This window comes from Sander lucioperca, chromosome 8 (assembly GCF_008315115.2).
Source record: "Sander lucioperca isolate FBNREF2018 chromosome 8, SLUC_FBN_1.2, whole genome shotgun sequence".
NCBI classification, from domain to species: Eukaryota; Metazoa; Chordata; class Actinopteri; order Perciformes; family Percidae; genus Sander; species Sander lucioperca.
In genome coordinates this window covers 30,480,838-30,501,047 of record NC_050180.1, presented here as the reverse complement: position 1 = coordinate 30,501,047, position 20,210 = coordinate 30,480,838, and the positions used below count along the sequence as shown (strand labels likewise).

Below are 20,210 nucleotides of genomic sequence, written 5' to 3'. Positions count from 1 at the left end.
ACTTCACAGAGAGCTGAAGCTGCAGTCTGCTTCAGTTTGTGCAGCATGCAGTTTATTTCAATTGTGACTGTCATTATCTGCATGGATAAATTACCACTAGAGGAGAGTGACAAAGTATGTGTTTTGTCAGTTGGATGAACTGGTGCTTTCTGCTGACTTTTCACACTTAAAGGACAATTCCGGCGCAAAATGAACCTAGGGGTTATTAACACGTGTACCCATTCTGTCACTCTCTGGGATATGTTTTCATGCTAATTGAATGAGATTCTAGCTTGAATTGATGCTAGTGCGGACCGCTGATTAGCTTACAACGCTAGTATTCGGGGCACAGGGAACGTAAAAACAAATCGCTATTTATACAACTAAAAAGGCTCAAAGTATCACCAAACTTCAACGGTAGCATAATGAGGGTCCCTAAATGTTAACAAAAACATTGAGAACTTTAAGTGTACAGACAGTTTATTGAAAAGAGATTATAAAGACACTCGCGTTCATGTTTACATGCCGCCGTCTTGGAAACCAGTTATGACTTACAGCTGGCGATGCAAACTAAAATCAAAAGCAATTTGCTCAATATATCTGAAATAATCACACTCTGCATAACTTGTCTAGTGTACTTACTCAGTGGATAACCGTCCATCTGGTCCCTCCGGTCTGGGTTGCCGAAAAAGTTTCAAGTACAGCCCTGTTTGTCAGAGAGGGGAAATCTTCAGACTGTACAAAACACTGCATCTCTTGGGCATCGCGACGCAACAGGTCCCACTCCTTGCAACACAGATACTCCTGTTCGGTGGCCATAGCTTCACAATGTCTGCAGGTACACCACCAGTTCCCCGAAGTACGAGGCTGTGTTGCGTCATTGACTACCGGTAGCTCTCTCTCTCGTAGCCCTTTCACGGAGCTCCCGCAGCTCTTCGTTCAATAAACTGTCCGTACACTTACAAAGTTCTCAATGCTTTGGTTAACATGTTGGGACCCTCATTATGCTACCGTTGAAGTTTGGCTGATGCGTTATTATGAAGTCAGTTTGATTATATACAACACATTTGCACTGGTGTCAGGCATTTGGCTTTGTGTAGATTGTCAACAATCTGTTGATTAACTAACAATGGCATATACCTTATGGTTCAGTGAAGATAAAATGTTGCTGCACAGTTTATGTCAGAGATTTACAATATCATGAATCTCTTGTTCATTAACTTGTTAGGAGCTGGGAGAAGGCCCAGCCTGATAATGGCAGTGGAGATCCATGGTGGGGCGACGAGGACTGTGCACATATCAGAGCTATAAGCTCTGAATGGAATGACCTGTCATGTAAAACTGCTCTGGAGTGGATCTGTGAGAAAAAAGCTTAACATTGGTGGATGTTTTAAGATCATACATTTAATAATGCTTTTACAGTGTAAGCTATGATCTTCGTTTTATGCTTTCACCCACCCCTAGATTACGTCAGCGATGATCTGAGGAGTTTGGTAAAACTGTAGGATAGAGCCTGCAATTTACCGTCTAGTTATTTGTATCATATATCAGACATAGGTATGAGTAAAAGATCTACTGAGTACAAATACTAGCCAGGGTTGTCACAGGAGCGGTTCAAGGCCCTGTGTGAAATGGGCCACCAGTTGGCAACCACAAATGAAAGTGTCTAATTGAAGAGACAACTAGTTTCACAGGGTTCCCACGGGGTCTTAAAAAGTCTAAAATTCTGAACTTTAAATTTAATGCCTTAAAACGTCTAAAAAACGGCCAGATTTTAATCTGAGGTCTTAAATTTCATTTTGTCAGGTCTAAAAAAGGTTTTACCCTCGTTCATTTCCAGAAAGAAAAAGTATCGAGTCGTAGCCTACAAAGCGGAGCTCTAGAGTCTTTGCTGAGTAACAAAACCAGCAGAACGCTGCCCTCAGAACGTTGGTTCGGTCTGTTGTAGTTCTTTCTGGAGGATATTGATGTTGGTACGTACGCGGTGATACAACTACAAATCCTGTGATAAATGCAATACCTGCCCGCGAAATACCTCTGCGTCTCCTCAGAGTTTGTTAAAGTTCGGCTAAGCCTACGTGTGGAAAATGGGAAAGTGTACTTTTAACGAGACATGGCTAGATCACAGCGGTTTCCGCTGTTGGTTACAAGCGGTACTCAGCTCCAGGTACGAGGCTCGCTGCAGACTTTGTGAAAAAAAAAAAAAAAAAAAAAAATCAATTCGGGACTCTGGGTGTGAGGGCGCTGGAGTCCCAAAAAAAAGATGTTTTCAGAATTTCTTTGATTTGAAAAGGTCTTAAATTTCAATCTTTTTGTTCTTAAAATGTCTTAAAAGGTCTTAAATTTGACTTACTAAAACCTGCAAGAACCCTGGTTTCAGAAGCATCTGACAGTAAGGGCCGACGTCAAAATCATCAGACGAGTTCAAGAAAGGGCAAGAGAGTTGTTTATGACCACATTAAAAAACAGCTCCATAACGCAGTGTAAACGCGTCATGTACGCCCTACCTAGGCTTCACCCCTCGCCTAAACCAGAGTATTTTGAGTAGGTGAGAATGACGCGTCTGACATGGACAATCTCATTTGAAACAACCGTTTCTTCCGGTTTCATGCCAGCCGCATGATAGAAACGTCATCAACCCTTCCATTGCTGTGAATTCTCCGACAGTGAGCTGCTTTATTCACACATGGGCTCAATCGCACATTACACAGGCTTTGTACTCAGGAGCTGACAGGGAAAAGTCTGTTTAAAGTGCTCATATTATGAAAAAAACACTTTTTCTGGGATTTGGGGTGTTATGTTGTGTCTCTGGTGCTTCCACACACATACAAACTTTGAAAAAAAATCCATGCATGCTGTTTAGAGTGAGATACAGTTTCTGAATGTGTCCTGCCTTCGGCTTCGAGCTGGCTAACCGCAACCATTAGCTCGTAGCATTAGCGTTAGCATGCTAACGCTAGCATGCTACCTCGTTCTCAAAGCACTGCTACAACACACACAAGTTCACCATAATCTACAAAATAACTACTTACATGTGCGCCCTCATTTAGAAGTCTCCCAGCTAATCCTGCCTTGTAACTGACCGAAGTCGGAGAAACGGCCTCTCTTTTACTGTCTATGGAGCTAGCTAGCTGACATGATCTACATCTGGGCTACTGCGCATGTGCGAGTGCAATCAAAGATAGTACAGAAGAAGAAAAGAGGTCTCGCTGAAAAGACAGAGACCAGAGACAGACCAGCTGAAAAGAGGATCTGCAGCAGTGAGAGCGAGCGGTGCAGTACAACAAAAATATGGTGTTTTTTGAAAATTAAACCATGTAAACCTATTCTGGTACAACCTTAAAATACAATTATGAACCTGAAATGAGCATCATATGGGTGCTTTAATGTCTGGTCCAACTGATTCGGAAATTTGTGTTCTTAACAGCTCCTCCGGGCAACATTAGGGTTGCAATGCATGTGTTAAAGGTGTGTCTTGTGTGTCTGTGAGAATTAGACAACTCCTGTTCGTCCGTGTGAAAGTATCGAATTTGCATATTAAATACATGACATGACAACTGTTGGCAGGTGAAGACTGCGAGCATGTAAAAGCAGGGGGAGCAGAGAGCGGCCTCACTCGCACAGAGCGAGAAGAAGTAGACCTACAGATGGTAGAAAAGAGTGTTGTGGTCTGACCTTGTTGATAAAGTCAACATGTGCCTGTTTGTAATAAAGAATGTTTAAGTATAAATCAATTTCTCTTCAGTCTCATGTGAATCTTCCATGGGCGTACATTTGGACTCTTGTTTGCAAGCAATAAATAATCTTTTAAAAACAGACAAATATTGTGTTTGAGTATTTAATTGCTATTCATCTCACCCTTACTAGGGACAATAGGTTTAATGTTTGCCACAACAAGGCCAATTACACAAATCACAAATTTGTCTCAAGGGGCTTTACAATCTGTGCAGCATACATGACACACGCTGGCTTTAGACCCTCAATTAAGAATTCAAAAATGTTTATGGGGAAAAAATGGAGGAGACCTCAGGAAGAAGAACAGCAGCAACCTCTGGTGCTGGAAAATAAAGCCAACGCACACGTGCCAAAAAGTGCAATTCATCGAGTGGCCACTTGAGGCTGGCTCCAAAAGCTAGTAAATCCCCATAGGCCCCCATGTTAAAATGCCCAACTTAACAGCAGAACAAAACATGTTTACAGCCTGGTGGATGCCATCACATGAGCTTCATTTGGGGGCTCTATAGTAAGAGTGATATTCAGCAAGGAGTTTGCATTGTTTCACTTCCCTTTTAGAAATGTAGCACAGTAATGTATACTCAGACAGTGTTTTAACTGACCTACTTACTTTTACTTGAATACAATATTCTGGTAATGTTTCCACCTGTAAAAATACAAATCTCATGTCTTTTTCATCTGTAGGTGGATGGATAGATAGACTGATAGATGGATGTGTGTCTGTCTGATAATAATGAGGAGGAGAGAATTGTCATAGAAACTTCTTTTACCACCTCTGAATCTTGTGACTTCACCAGAGTGTGAGACACTGTCAAATTGAAACCAACAACAATATATAAATACTTACATGTGTTGCAGTCTGTGCGGCAGCGCTGAACCTTCAGGAAATAGTTGGCCACCTTATGAGTGATGGATGACATCTATGCCAATGTAGAACATTACAAGTCTGTTGACCCAAGACCTTCAACAAATCAGACAGGTAAGAATGTTCAGTCAGACAGAGAGACTGACACACTAATCTGTATATTATCTGTTTACTGTTGTATTCGCTGGTCTTCTCTGTGTTTAGGTCCCAGGAGCTCAGAGAGGAGATTTCATGGAGCAGTTGTTCTCTGTCTGGGGCTGCTGAGTGTTTTCCTGCTGGCTGGGATCATCTGCCTCGGTGTCCACTGTAAGTCTAAAGTCTAAATCACATTCAGAAGTTAAAGTTAGGTTGAACTTATTATACTCTGAAAAAAGTTACGTTTTCCCTAGATCAGGGGTCTTCAACATTTTTTAAGCCAAGGACCCCTTATCTGAGAGAGAGACGGGGTAGGGACCCCCTACTTCATATTTTATAAAGTTAAGTTACATATTTAACTGGGCCTACAATAGGCAGCAGAAGTCTGTATTCAAACTTCCAGAATATAACGGAATATTTAGGACAGTTCAAGAAACCCTTATTTTATAGCCATATCAGAAACATGGATTAATGCCGATAGGGGCATGGATTTTGAGTTACAGGGATATGAATTTAACTATGTGAATAGAGTAAGCAGTTGTGGAGGGGGGGCGCTTTTTGTTGACAAAGGTCTCATTTACAAGGTTGTCGATAACATGACTGTAGTCATTGATGATATAATGGAGTGTATCTCAATTGAATTACGTATGGAAAAATGAAGAATGTCATTGTAAGTTGTGTGTATAGGAAACCAGGATCCAATGTTAACATATTCACAGAAAAAAATGGAAAAAAAATATTTAATAAAGTAAAGCATTAAGTCAACTATATATGTGGGGATTTCAACATTGACCTACTAAATCCCAACAAACACAAATTGACGGGAAGAATTTATTGAAACACTGTACAGTTTGAGTCTTTTTCCAACAATCACAAATCCAACCAGAATAACATGTAATGGTGTAACTCTGATAGATAATATTTTCACAAACAATATGGATAGTAACTCTGTAAGTGGAATATTAATTAATGACATAAGTGACCACCTGCCAATCTTTGTGACTCATAACTGTAATTATAGTGGGAAAAGTAAGTGGGAGTGCAATGAGATCAAATTCCAGAGAATAAGAACCAAAGAAACTATTTCTGCATTTAGAAATGAGTTAATAAAGTATAATTGGAAGAAAGTAAACAAGGAAGCTGACGTTAACAATGCATATGAACTATTCTTAGACATATTTACAACTTTATATAATAAAAACTGTCCAATAAAACAATATTGTAATAAAAAGAAATATTCAGAAACACCCTGGATGTCCAAAGGAATTCAAAATGCCTGTAAAAAAAGAATACCCTTTATAGAAATTTTATAAAATATAGAACAAAAGAATCTGAGTTAAAATATAATATAAAAACAAAATAAATAACATAATGAGGGTATGTAAGAAGGATTATTATAATACATTACTAGATAATAACAAAGATAATGTGAAAGGAACATGGAATACAATAAACACCATTATTACAAAAGGACTTAATAAATGTAATTATCCAGAAAACTTCAATGATAATGACAAGATGTGGACAAATAAGAATGAAGTGGTTGACAGATTCAACAATGACTTTGTTAATGTGGGCCCTAAACTGGCCAAAGACATAAATCACACAGGGATGAATTACTCTGTGATGGACCATGTGGAAAATAACCCATATTCATTGTTTTTGGGAACTGTAGAAAGCAAGGAAATTATAGAGATTGTAAATAAAAGTAATAATAAAACTTCCAAAGATTGTGATGACATTGATGTCTCTAGTAAAAAAAGTAATAGACGGGATAGTTGACCCACTATCATATATATATATATATATATATATATATATATATATATATATATAATCTATCATTTAAAACAGGAGTATTTCCTGATAAGATGAAAGCAGCTAAAGTCATCCCATTGTATAAATCTGGTGACTGGCATATTTTCAATAACTATAGACCAATATTCCTGCTTTCTCAGTTCTCGAAAAACAAAAGGCTAGATAATTTCATTGACAAAAACAATTTACTAATGGACAGTCAGTATGGCAAGGCAAGGCAAGGCAACTTTATTTGTATAGCACATTTCAGCAACAGGGCAATTTAAAGTGCTTTACATAAAACATTAAAGAGCAGTTAGAAAACGATTAAAAAAAACCCAAAGCAGATTAAAACATAAAAGACAAGAATAAAATTGACAGTGCAGTGTAAGAAATTAAAGAACTGAGAGATAAAATACATGAATAAAATTTACAGTGCAGTATAAGAAATTAAACATTAAAGGGCAGTTATAGAATGTCATACAGTGTCATCAATGCAACTTCAGTATAACAAATGAACAGTTATTTAAAGAAAGGCAACATCAAAAAGATAGGTCTTTAGCTTTGATTTAAAAGAACTGAGAGTTGCTGCGGACCTGCAGTTTTCTGGGAGTTTGTTCCAGATATGTGGAGCGTAAAAACTGAATGCTGCTTTCCCCTGTTTAGTTCTGACTCTGACTGGGACAACAAGTAGACCTGTCCCAGACAACCTGAGAGGTGTGGGTGGGTCATAGCGTAGCAGCAGATCAGAAATGTATTTTGGCCCTAAACCGTTTAGTGATTTATAAACCAGCAAAAGTATTTTGAAATCAATTCTTTCAGGCACTGGAAGCCAGTGTAGAGACTTCAGAACTGGAGTGATGTGATCCGCCTTCTTGGTCTTAGTGAGGAGTCAAGCAGCAGCGTTCTGAATCAGCTGCAGCTGTCTGATTGATTTTTTAGGGAGACTTGTAAAGACACCGTTACAGTAGTAAAGTCTACTGAAGATAAAAGCATGGACAAGTTTTTCCAGATCCTGCTGAGACATAAGTCCTTTAACCCTTGATATATTTTTAAGGTGGTAATAGGCTGACTTTGTAATTGTCTTAATGTAGCTGTTAAAATTCAGGTCTGAGTCCATGACTACACCAAGATTTCTGGCTTTGTCTGTTGTTTTTAACATTGTCGTTTGAAGCTGAGTGCTGACTTTTAATCATTCCACTTTTGCTCCAAAAAAAACCACCTCAGTTTTTTCGTCATTTAATTTAAGAAAATTCTGGCACATCCAGTCGTTAATTTGTTCAATGCACTTAGTCAGTTGTTGCATTGGACTAATAGTCCCCTGGTGATAAGGTTATATGAATTTGTGTGTCATCCGCATAACTGTGGTAACTTATTTTATTGTTTTCCATAATTTGAGCCAGTGGAAGCATGTAGATGTTAAACACGAGAGGCCCCAGAACGGAGCCTTGGGGAACTCCGCACGTCATATTTGTATGCTCAGATGTATAATTCCCTATAGACACAAAGTAGTCCCTATTATTTAAATAAGACTCAAATCACTTTAGTACTGAGCCAGAAATGCCAACCCAGTTTTCCAATCGGTCTAGTAATATGTCATGGTCGACCGTATCAAATGCAGCACTGAGATCAAGTAATTTTGAAATTTTGCCACTATCTGTGTTTAAGTGGATGTCATTAAATACTTTAACAAGAGCTGTCTCAGTGCTGTGGTGTGGTCGAAAACCTGACTGGAAGGCATCAAAACTGTTGTTTAGTGACAAGAAAAGGTTGAGTTGTTGAGAAACCGTTTTTACAATGATTTTACTTAAAAATGGAAGGTTTTATATCGGCCTATAGTTGCTCATTAGTGACATGTCTAGATTGTTCTTTTTAAGAGTTGCTTAATGACTGCAGTGTTCAGGGCCTGTGGGAAGATACCTGAGAGAAAAGACGTGTTTACAATCTGTAGAAAATCTGTAGCCAAACAATTCGAAACATTTTTGAAAACGCCCGTTGGTAGAAAATCAAGGCAGCAGGACGAGGTTTTTAGATGTTGTATAATGTCCTCCAGGTTTTTACGGTTAATCATATGAAATTGGGTCATATTGGAATTTGTTTTGCTTGGACACGGTGACAACACATACCCTGTACTCGATATGGAAGCACTGACTGTTTTGTCTAATTTTCTGAATTTTGTCTTTGAAGAAGGTGGCAAAATCATTGCAGGCCTTGGTAGATAAAAGTTCAGATGCTACTGGTACTGGAGGGTTTGTTAACCTATCGACAGTAGCAAACAAAGCACGTGAATTATTAATGTCCGAGAAGAAGGACCGCCTTGCATTCCTCAGTTCCAAATTATAAGTGCGAAGTCTCTCTTTATAGGTGTTGTAGTGGACCTGGAGATTAGTTTTTTGCCACCTGCGTTCTGCTTTTCGACACTCTCTTTTTTCTGTTCTTACTAGTATGGCATTTCTCCATGGAGATCTTTTCTTATCAGAGACAGTTTTTACCTTAATGGGAGCAATGGCATCAATAACATTTGTAATTTTACAATTGAAATTGTCTACAAGCTCAGGGACTGAGACCCTTGAGAGGGTGGGTGTGGACGAGAAAAGCTGAATGAATGTTTCACTGGTGTTGTCAGTGATATACCGTGTTATTATTAACTTTGTTTGGACACTTTTGTGCACAGAGATAGTGCCATTAAAGAAAACACAGGAATGATCAGAGAGAGCAGCATCAGTCACCACAACCTTAGAAATATTCAAACCCTTCGAGATAATCAAGTCCAGAGTGTGCCCCTTGTTGTGTGTGGGCTCCGTCACATGCTGAGTCAGTCCATAGTTCTCAAAAATACAACACAGTTCTTTTGTCCCTCTATCCTGGGGGTTGTCAACATGAATGTTGAAATCACCAGCAATAACTACACAGTCAAAGTTAATACAGATTATAGACAGCAGTTTACTAAAGTCGTCAAAGAAGGATGCACACTATTTAGGTGGCCTGTAGATAATTAGAAATATAGGTAGCGAGGAGGACCTTAGCTGAAGAGCCACATATTCAAAAGAAGCAAAGTTTCCATAACATATTTCAGTACATTGGAACGAGTCATTAAACAAAATGGTGACTCCACCTCCTTTCTTATTCGCTCTATTCTCACTCATAAAATTGAAGTTAGGGGGAGCTGACTCTATAAGAACAGCATCACTGTTATTATGGTCCAACCAGGTTTCAGTTAAAAACATAAGGTCAAGATTGTGCTTAATAATAAAATCATTGATTAAAAATGATTTACCCGCCAAAGACCTGACGTTTAGTAAGGCTAATGTTAGTGTGTTAAAATATATATATATATATAATATGATATTTTTTGGGACAGGCTGTGGCTGACGAGGAATGGATGCTAAATTTGCTAAGTTGGCAGTTAAGTGCTTCTTTTTCTTACTTAGCGGATTCACCATTCTTTTTCTATTACCTATCACAACATAGATTGAAGAAGAATTTAATACACAGAGCCCAGGCTTGTCCTGGAAAGAGTCATGAGTGCCACTAGGCATGTAGCCTGGGCCCAGCACATATCAGTTAAAGCTTGTTTCATTCTGTACACAAGCATACTTATCAGTCTGGTGAGAAGGAGTTAGCTGCCGTCCTTGAGGGGGCAGAGGTGCCTGGCGTTTTACTTTTGGTGGTTCGGTCAAAACAGGGTCAGTTTGATGCTGGGGGCGAGTGATGGGAGAAGGTAGTGGGGCAAACTTGGTTCCAGCATCTACCAGCTGCTCCATCCGGTCAGTGAACCCCAACATGTGACAGGGGGAAACAGGGGAGAAGGTGGATGGGGAGAGCGATGGATCCTCAAAGGCGTCAGGGTTGGTAAGGGGGTTTGAGGAGTGTTGGACGGGGGAAAAGGGGGGTTGAGATTTCTCGTCTCCGCTCTGAGGTCCTCCATGGTCAAATCTTTGCTCAGGTGGGGGCTGTGGTGGATCACTGCCACACTTTGTTGTGTCTTCCTCTTGTTTTGTTTGTGTTGATTTATCTTGTCTCGTGTCCTTGGCCGAGGGAGTAGATGTGTGGTGCAGAAAGTAAAGAAGGCTAGAGGTGAACAGCTTTACTCCTGGCTTGTTAAGGAAAAGTCCATCTGCTTTAAAAAGATGTCTGCGGTCCCAGAAAATTTTAAAATTGTCAATGAACCGCAGAGAGTGGACGGTACATGCAGTTGAAAGCCATCTGTTCAGTGCCAACAGTCTGCTGAATCTCTCAGCTCCTCTTCTGACTGGCGGTATAGGGCCACTGATAAACACCTTCGCGTTTAGGGAGCTGTGTTCAGCAGATTCATAAAGTCACGATTCAGCACTTCAGACTCTTGCTTTACAACATCATGTGACCCTATATGCAGTATAATGTTCTTCACAGTTGGGTGTGCTGCTACGATATCCAGGATTCTTTGGGCTAAGTCAGACACCATGTCTTTTGGTGTTTTTACTGCTTTTTATGTCATAAAAACTGTTGGCATGATACACCTATAAACATAAGTCATGTTTTAATGTTAAACATACATGTGACTGTGAATCTTTAGGATGAACTGTACCTGTGGATGGTTACCTTAATGACTACCTAACCTACAGTATAGGCCAGTAAGCCTATCATCAATGTGTTTTTTTTTCCACAAATAGGCTGATTTATATTTGCTAATAATTTGTTGGATCCATGTTAAGACATTTTAATTTTTGAAAAAAACTTTCAAAAGTTGCAAAGAAACTCCCTTCATTTGTTTTGCCTGATGAAGGTCTAGCATTGAAACGTTCCCTATAAAATTAAATTTTTTGCAAGTTAGACAGTGTGCGGGAGTTTCTTTGCAACTTTTATGCTACTTGTAAGACAGTGGTGGGTTAGTGGTTAAGACACGAGCTTCGGACCTGGAAGTTGCAGGTTCAATCCCCAGACCAACAGGAACAAAATCTGGGTGGGGAAAGTGGGCAGCGCTTGTCCTTTCCTCAGCAAGGCCTTTAACCCCAACCAGTAAAGCTGCTCAGTTGCCAGCAAATCAGACTGTGGTTGTACTGGGCGTCTTCCAGCTATAAATGTGTGAATGTGACAGGTTGTCGTTGCAAATGAGAATCAATCAACTAAACTCCCCAGACCCCCTGTTGAAGATCTCTGCTCTAGATGCATGTCAACTCCATTTCTTCCAGAGTTGTTTATCAGATTTGTTTGATTAACTGTCTTGTGTCAATTTTCTCATTTACTTTTCAACTACTTTTTACTTTTTACTGTGAATCATACACAGAAAAGAAATCAAACAGCCAAATTGTCAAAACAATCATTTTAAATTCAAATTGAAGTTGGTGCAGTTCATCATTTCAGGTTTGCAGGGTTTTTTTTTCGATTGCTAAACAACACTGTTCACACCTGGAACAGCAGCAGTTCTTGTGAACCAAACTGTATTTTGTTTTTCATTGTTTGAACACAGTTTTCAAAAGTCTACACACTTATCCCATGGCTTTAACCACAACCTGCACAACACTGTGAATGTACAGCACTTTGTTCAAATGCTAACACACGCTGTCATACCACACATGCAAAACAGAATGGATTTTAGCCTGGTCGACCTAAAACACTGCTGATTGCAATTTTAGCTGAAAGCCTATGCATGTCTTGTTTAAGACTCATTAGTGAACACACTGTATTTATATAGAAAAAGCTCAGAAAGACCTTTTTGGAAATAAGGAAACACAAAGTAAGAATGAAACAGTTATAGAGTGTACCGTTTGAGAGAAACAGTGAACAGGTAAAAGAGCAAAGATACCAATATGTCCAGGTAAGATGTCTGAGGTTACATATACAGCTGTAAAAAATGTGAAAAAACAAACAAACAAACATTAGCTGTACTATGGTAAAACTGTGCACATTAAGAAAGTAATAAAGGTGGAAGCAATAAAAACATCACCATCTGTATTCATAGATGATGAAGGTGCATGGCAGGTGAGGACATCCAACGTGATGATGAAAACTTGTGGCCGGATGCTGGAGAGAGGCAATTCTTTGTTACTATTGCAAACCTTATTTTTTTTACTTTTTCCCCCCAGTAATTACGTAAGTTACTACAGACAAAATAAAAATATATATCTATTGAAGGAAACTGCTTATTTTCTTTTATTTATTTTTTATTCATTTGTTTTGGCCCACCACCACCCCTCCTCTTCGGAGGACAACTTTATTTTTAATAAAGCAATATATTTGCATATACACATATGTTATGTTACATACATATAATGTTACATTCAGATTTAGATTTACATTCAGTACATTTACTGTGGTCCTACCGTAACCATTCACCCTGTTTTAGTGAGACCCTGGATCCATATAAGGGCAGGGGGGATAAAAGCACCAGGTACGGCGTGTATGTTTACGCAAAGTCATGATACCATGTTGCATAAAACATAAAACGTGAATAGGTGACAGGCAGACAACAGAGGGAAGTGAGACGGGACAATATCAGAATTGAAAAGACGGGACTGGATAGGACAGTTGACAAACACAAGAACGTATTATTAGTGATTGGGTAGAAAGATCTGTAATTCACATTGGGTGGTCACGGTTAGGGTGTTGAAAGGAGTTGGCATGTTATGCATGACTGCAGGGGCAAAAAAAAGGAAAAAGAAAATAAATAAATAATATAAATAATTTATTAAATAAACTTATTTTCATTCCTTCTTGTTTACCTAAAAACAGGTTTTGTTATAAAAATAAATCATGTTAAGGATTTTTTTTATCTTTAAGGAAAGTATTGATTTGTGTGAAATCGTTCAAATTATTCAAATTGTAAAGATTAAAAGTTTTAAATTTTTCTATTGGCGTTTGATGCTAGTGTTTTTACTCTCTGTGTGTTCTGAGTGACAGTGTGTGTTGTCTCGATGAGGATTGTTCAAAATGTTTCAGTGCACTGAGCCTGTTTTTAGATGTGTGTGTGAAGAGTTGGGTTGTTTGGCATGAGTTTTGCAGTTGATGTGAACTGTTTAGCTCAGTTGACTGTTGGCAATGCAGACTGTGGTAAGAGTTTTGTACATGTGGTTTCAGATGTGACCAGTGTCGTTTAGCAATCGAAAAAAAAAACTGTAACAGCAGCAGTGACATGTGTTAGTGATAAAACTGCAGTAGAAAAAAAGACTTACTAAAGTCTGCTGCAGAGTTCACTATGCCCTTTGATATATCAGAGGAATAGCAAATTAAGGAAATGTAGTCTCATGAAATACATAAGACATGATATGAATGCAGAAGGTGTTTTGTGTTTCTGAGAAATGTCTCTTGATTATTTCTGACCATGTGACATTAGGTGGATCAGCTGCAGAGCTCTCCACTATCAAAGCCAACCTGACTGAGTGTCTCCAGGCCAGTGATAACTTGGACAGGGTTAAACAGTGTGAGTGCTTATGTCTGGTATTTAGATTTACTTTCTGTAATGTTTTTACTCAGTAACCTTGCATTGTGATGAGATCTGTGATTTTGGTAGGGCTGCACGATTTGAGGAAAATAGGCTCACGCCCTTTGACATGTCATAGGTTGGTTAGTATGATTATCTTTCACTATCATGGGGCAAAAAAATGATATCACGTTTTGTGAAATAAATTAGACATGACATGAATGCAGAAGGTGTTTTGTGTTTCTGAGAAATGTCTCTTGATTATTTCTGACCATGTGACATTAGGTGGATCAGCTGCAGAGCTCTCCACTATCAAAGCCAACCTGACTGAGTGTCTCCAGGCCAGTGATAACAAGCTGTCCTCCCTGACTGAAGAGAGAGACCGGCTGAACTCCAGCCTCACTGAAATGGCTAAAGAGCTGGACAGGCTTCAACAGAGTGAGTGCTTGTGTCTGGTATTTAGATTTACTTGCTGTAACATTTTTACTCACTCACCTTGCATTGTGATGAGATCTGTGATTTTGGTAGGGCTGCTCGATTTGAGGAAAATGGGCTCACACCCTTTGACATGTCATAGGTTGGTTAGTATGATTATCTTTTACTGTCATGGGGGAAAAAAAGGATATCAAGTTTTGTGAAATAAATTAGTCATGACATTGTGGTGTCTTTAATGCTGTGATATTGTATGAAGAGGAATCCGCTGACACTGATCTCGATTATAAAAAGGTTTATTACATAAAATTTACAAGCTTCTGCAGGAGCTCAGAAAGGACCGTTTCCCAATTCTCTAAATAGTCACTCTGCCTGATCTTTGTGTGAGCACATATATATTCTGTGCATTGTGTAACATAAGACATGATATGTGTGAGTATATGATTGGAGCAGAGAACTGACCAATTGCTGTTTTATTCTGGCATATCTCCAAAAAAGGACTCTCCTGTCTTGGGGGGGCCCTTCTAATGTTAACAGTTTCCAGATGTTTTCAGCAACAGTAGGGTAAAGGTCATAGGACTCCCTATTTTATACAAAAAGCTCAAGTACAAGTTTATAGAAAGTTATAGAATGTTCAGATACTACAACATGAATACAGAAGGTGTTTTGTGTTTCTGAGAAATGTCTCAGGCCAAGAACAAACTGTCCTCCACGTCTGAAGAGTAACATTTGTATTCAGTCACCCTGCATTGTGATGAGATGTTCTTAGTATCTTCTTTATGATTTAGTAGCCAATTTCAGTCCAAAATTAGAAATTTTATGAATCAAACCTAACTTTATGAAAACAATACATGATTATAGACCCTGGCAAAATTGTGTCCTCTTTCCCTGCATGTCGCTACATTGCTACATTATATTCTCTGAAGTGACAATTCTCTCTTGTCTGTGCTTGATTGCGCAAGAGTCACAATGTATAAGATGATCATTAGTAGATAATAGATATATAGATATATAATCAATTTGGTCCAAAACCAGTCAAGTCTCAAACCATCTGATAAGGTTAAATTAACCAAATGAACACCATCATTAAAAAAGTTGACATCTACAGAACTACATAACACATTGACGTGAGTCTTGTTGATCTGTAATGTATCTTGTTTGTATCTTACAGATAAAACATGTCCTGCTGAATGGAGGATGTTCAGTTCTTCCTGTTATCTCCTCTCTGCTGAGTCTGGTTCCTGGGAGAAAGGCAGACAATACTGCAGAGACAGAGGAGCAGATCTGGTGGTGATAGACAGCTCTGAAGAGCAGGTACAGTCCATGATAGTATACAGGATTTTTTTTCTAGGTAATATTTAAAATGATGATTAGGTTAAAGTTAGGTTTTGTGTGGAGATAAATTAATAAACTGCTCACATATTGTGGTTAAAACTAAAATGTGATGTGGATTTCTTTTACAGATGTTTCTCTCTAAATGCATCAAAAAAGATACTCAGTATTGGATTGGTTTGACTGACAGAGATGAAGAGGGGACCTGGAAATGGGTAGATGGAACTCCACTGACTCTGAAGTAAGGCTTCATTTTGATTTAATATAGACATTAACTTATATAATTCCCTCGAAGCGGAATTGTTTCTACAGACACTTGATGCCCCAGTCATCAACCTGGAGAGCATTATGTGACACTGAGGAACTGTGTTCATGTCAGAGATTTGCAGTATCATGATTCTCTCTAATTAATTTGTTAGAAACTGGAGGAGAGAGCAGCCTGATAATGGTGGTGGAGATCCACGGTGTGGCGAAGAGGACTGTGCACATATTGGACCTACCACCACTGAGTGGAATGACCTGTCATGTGAACATGTTATGTACTGGATCTGTGAGAAAAAAGCTTAACAGTGGTGTATGTTTTGAGATCATACATTTGATAATGCTTTTTACAGTGTGAGCTATAATCTCCGTCATGATGAGATGATGTGCATGTGTGCTTGTGTGTCGATAACAGGGTATCAGTGAACACAAAATACTGGGACTAATATGTGTGTATAAAATCCCTGATTAATCTATATATAATATAAGCTGCAATGTAACCAATTCCTCTTCAGTCTAGTGTGTCTCACCCGGGCATACATGGGGACTGCAAAAGGTGTTTTGTGTTTCTGAGAAATGTTTCTTGATTATTTTAGACCATGTGTCATTTTGTGGATCAGAGTGCTTGTGTCTGGTATTTAGATATACTTGCTGGAAAATTGTACTTATTCACCCTGCATTGTGATGAGATCTGTTTAGTATCTACTTTATGATTTAGGAACCAATTTCTTTCCAAAACTAGAAATTTCATGAATCAAACCTAAATTTATGAAAACAATATCTGATTATAGACCCGTGGCAAAATGGTGGCCTCTTTCCCTGCATGTCACTACATTATAATCTCCTCACAGGTGACAAATTCTACTGTTATATACTGAATGCTACATTTACAAACTGGTAACTGGCTTCATCAAGTGTCACTTGTTGTTCTATGTTATAATGGTAGCTGATTTTTGTGTGAGTGCGTGTAATCAAGAACAGTAATAAAAATAGTTCTCAATGTTCTTTGAGTGCATTAATATTTCTTTTTGTGTTCATGACCGTTTTTCAGTTAATTCTGCAGGAACCCTCTGTTGTCTTTTACCTCCCGTCCAAACAGCCGCCCTGCACGCTTTGTCTACTGGTCTGAAGACGATCTCTCTTTCTATTGCACTGTCATGCTGTTAGGCTTCTTATTACACCTCTTTACAGGATCAGTAGATTTCCAAATACATTATTGCTCATTGGGTCAGTAAGTTGATGTCTCTCTATTTAAAATGATGAATTTGATTGACACAATGTACTTGAGTTTAGCTTCACAACATTCATACCCGAGGCAGTGTCAAAGTCAGAGGAACACCACATTTGATCCTGTTGGTTTGTCTGTATCACATTTTGTGCCATTCCATCCAACAGTTGTCTTAATGTGTCCTCCAGTCTTAAATTGTCTTAAGGTGTCTCGTCTAACTAAGAGCAAATTAGAATTTCCCAAAATGCCCTTGCTAGTTGCTTAAACAATATACATGTATAGCAACCACCAACCAAAAAGCTCCTTGCAGTTTTCTCTGACCAAGGTAAGATCCCCCTGAGGTGGGACACTTGTACTTTTCTTGTCTTTTTCTTTGCTGGAATTTTCCAACACGGAGCAAGATGCAGAGGTGTTTGAAATGTTTAATCTGTCTTAGAAATACTTGAATACTAAATTAAATTTGAGAATATCAAATATAAAATGACAAGTAATACTTGATTTTTCATTTCTCCTCTTCTAAGGGTCCTGGTAGTTCCCTGCTCATTGATTCACTCATTCTGAATCCCAGTTGAAAATAACTTTAGTACTCTACCGTGTACAACTAGTCCAGAACTCTGCTGCAAGGCTGTTGACCAGGTCCAGCAGGATGTCGCACATCACTCCAATTTTATACTCATTACAATGGCTTCCGATCAAGTTCAGGATCCAATTTAAAGTTATTGTTCTGGCTTATAAAGCTTTGCATTGTCAGACACCTGTTTATATCTCGGATCTGCTCCATCCGTACACTACTAACAGGTCCCTCAGGTCTTCTAACCAGGGATTACTGGTGGTCCCACGCACTCGTTTAAAAACTAAAGGTGACCATTCCTTTGAAGCAGTGGCTCCAAACCTGTAGAACGCCCTTCCTACTGTCTTACGTTCTGTAGTCTCTGTTGAAGCTTTTAAAAAGCAGCTTAAGACGTACTTGATTAAATTCACTTTTAACTCATGTTTGTAACTTTGGGTTTTACATTTTGCTCTTAAACTTTTATTTTGTCTCGTGTTCTAAATGACACACACACATTCGCCCATAACTTCCTACCCTTCTACTTCCAGCGCGCTTGCACGGACCACACCCATCTTTGAATTAGGCATTCATTTTAACCTCAACTAAACACCTGTAAAGTTTTGTAATCACATCTTGTGCAGTTTTGATGCTATTTGCAGAGACAAAATCTGGCCGCAGACAGACAGAAATATAAACTCCTGGCAAAGTACTCAAATCCTCTTCTGTAGTAGTTCCATAGCCGGCATAAAACCAGGGTAGGATATGGGTAGTTCCCACTACAGTATGTGTCTCCAGGACCACATTCTGCCATGGTGACACACACACACTAGAGCCTGGATTGGGCCGTATTTTTCCGTCCGAACCCGGCCCGAGCCCGACAGAGCCGTGACCGAACCCAGCCTGAGCCCGTCAGGCATTATGATATTTATGTCCGAGTCCGACCCGAGCCCGACACAGTTAAAATCTTGTTGTTTTTTTTCTCATACTAATGACACATGTACGTTTGTTTGTGTGGAAAGCCCGCTTTTATTAAGCAACTGGAAGGCATTCGGAAATGTCAACAGATGAGACATCAGCGCACACAGGGGAACAAGCGCACGTTAATAAGCTGTTTAATTTAAAATGTTCAATGTGTTAACCTTTCCTGCTTGCTTCGATTCTGACCGTGATCAGAAAACCAGGGGAGACTCGTTACCACCAGGGCCGACGTTATATAACGTCGGGGTTAAAATCCCGTTTCTGGTGAGCAGATGAATGAACTTGGCTTTCAGTCTGGGGTTCATCTCGGACACCGCACACACTGTGTACAAAACTTAAACTTATTCCACCAACTCTGCTCAGTCGCATCTACACGTCTGCTTCCTCTTTCTCTATCTCTCTTCTGCCCACTTTACACACACACTGAGCTCTCTTAAAGGAGCCGCAGCACCATTTTACAACAAATGCCTTATCACGCTGATGTGACCGAGCCCGGCCCGAACCCGACCATCATTTCTAAATATCTGTCCGAACCCGGCCCGGCCTGTCGGGTACCGTCGGGACCCGTCAGGCTCGGGTCGGGTATCCATGCCTTAACACACACACAGCAACAAAACAATTGGACAGCATTAAAGCAGGAATAATAAACCATACAAAACCAGCAACATAAGTCAATATGTGAAACGGTTTGTTTGTGAAGGACGCAGAAAAGATGATGTGTTATGGTTGGCTATAGTATAACGAGTAGAGGTGGGTTTTCAGTCTAGATTTAAAAATGTCAACTGAGTGAGCTTCTTTAACATGTAGTGGGAGGCCATTCCACAGATGAGGGGTACAGTAGGAGAATGCTCTATAACCAGCTGATTTTTTTTTTTTTGTTTACTAGGGGAGTGACCTGGAGACCAGCATCAAGGGAGCGGAGAGAGCATGACAGTGTACAGTATATGGTGTAATAATCTCAAATAATGTAGTGTGAGTCCATGCAGGGCCTTATATGTTAAAAGTGATAGGCGCAGTGGATATGACACATGCCTTTGGTGTGGGAGACCTGGGTTTGATTCCCACTGCAATACATCAACCAATGTGTCCCTGAGCAAAACACTTAATTTTACATTCTCTGTATGTGAAACCGATGCTGACATACTGTTCTGATATCTTTGTTAATTGTTGTCAGAAAGTTTGATGTGCAATATGTATATTTTTGATGATGACTGATACTTCATATTAGACTGACAGTATTTTGACACTGTTTTCTTGGGTTGTGCTACATGTAAGTATATTTTAGTTTATTTAGATAAACAATATAGGTTATACTATGTACACTGTATAACAATACGTATTTCCTTTATTTCAGCTTACATATTAGCTACTGTATATACTACTGCATCAAAGCGTCGTGTAGTTATATTGTTTTTACAATTATCATTGTATAATGTTTGTGACTCATCAATATGTAAGTGTTATGGGTTGGTGTGTATCTTATTTTGGTAGTGTTTCTGTTCTGCATTTTGCTTTGTTT

At 39.1% G+C, this 20,210-nt stretch overlaps 1 protein-coding gene across 3 annotated transcripts in view; it reads left to right on the top strand.

Moving 5' to 3' along the window:
• Positions 1-16,939, top strand: part of LOC116050441 (C-type lectin domain family 10 member A-like) — a 30,010-nt gene extending 13,071 nt beyond the window's left edge. The window contains exons 1-4 of one of the 3 annotated variants that reach the window (XM_036004502.1): positions 4,582-4,693; positions 4,784-4,885; positions 13,833-13,910; positions 14,211-14,348. In XM_036004502.1, the coding sequence (XP_035860395.1) occupies positions 4,624-4,693; positions 4,784-4,885; positions 13,833-13,910; positions 14,211-14,212 (252 nt within the window). In that variant the 5' untranslated portion in view covers positions 4,582-4,623 and the 3' untranslated portion in view covers positions 14,213-14,348. Of the gene's footprint in view, positions 1-1,207; positions 1,407-4,581; positions 4,694-4,783; positions 4,886-13,832; positions 13,911-14,210; positions 14,349-16,093 lie in introns of those variants that run through there. The other 2 variants (XM_031300498.2, XM_036004500.1) reach the window with 2 other exon arrangements.
• The last annotated feature ends 3,271 nt before the right edge of the window (positions 16,940-20,210 follow it).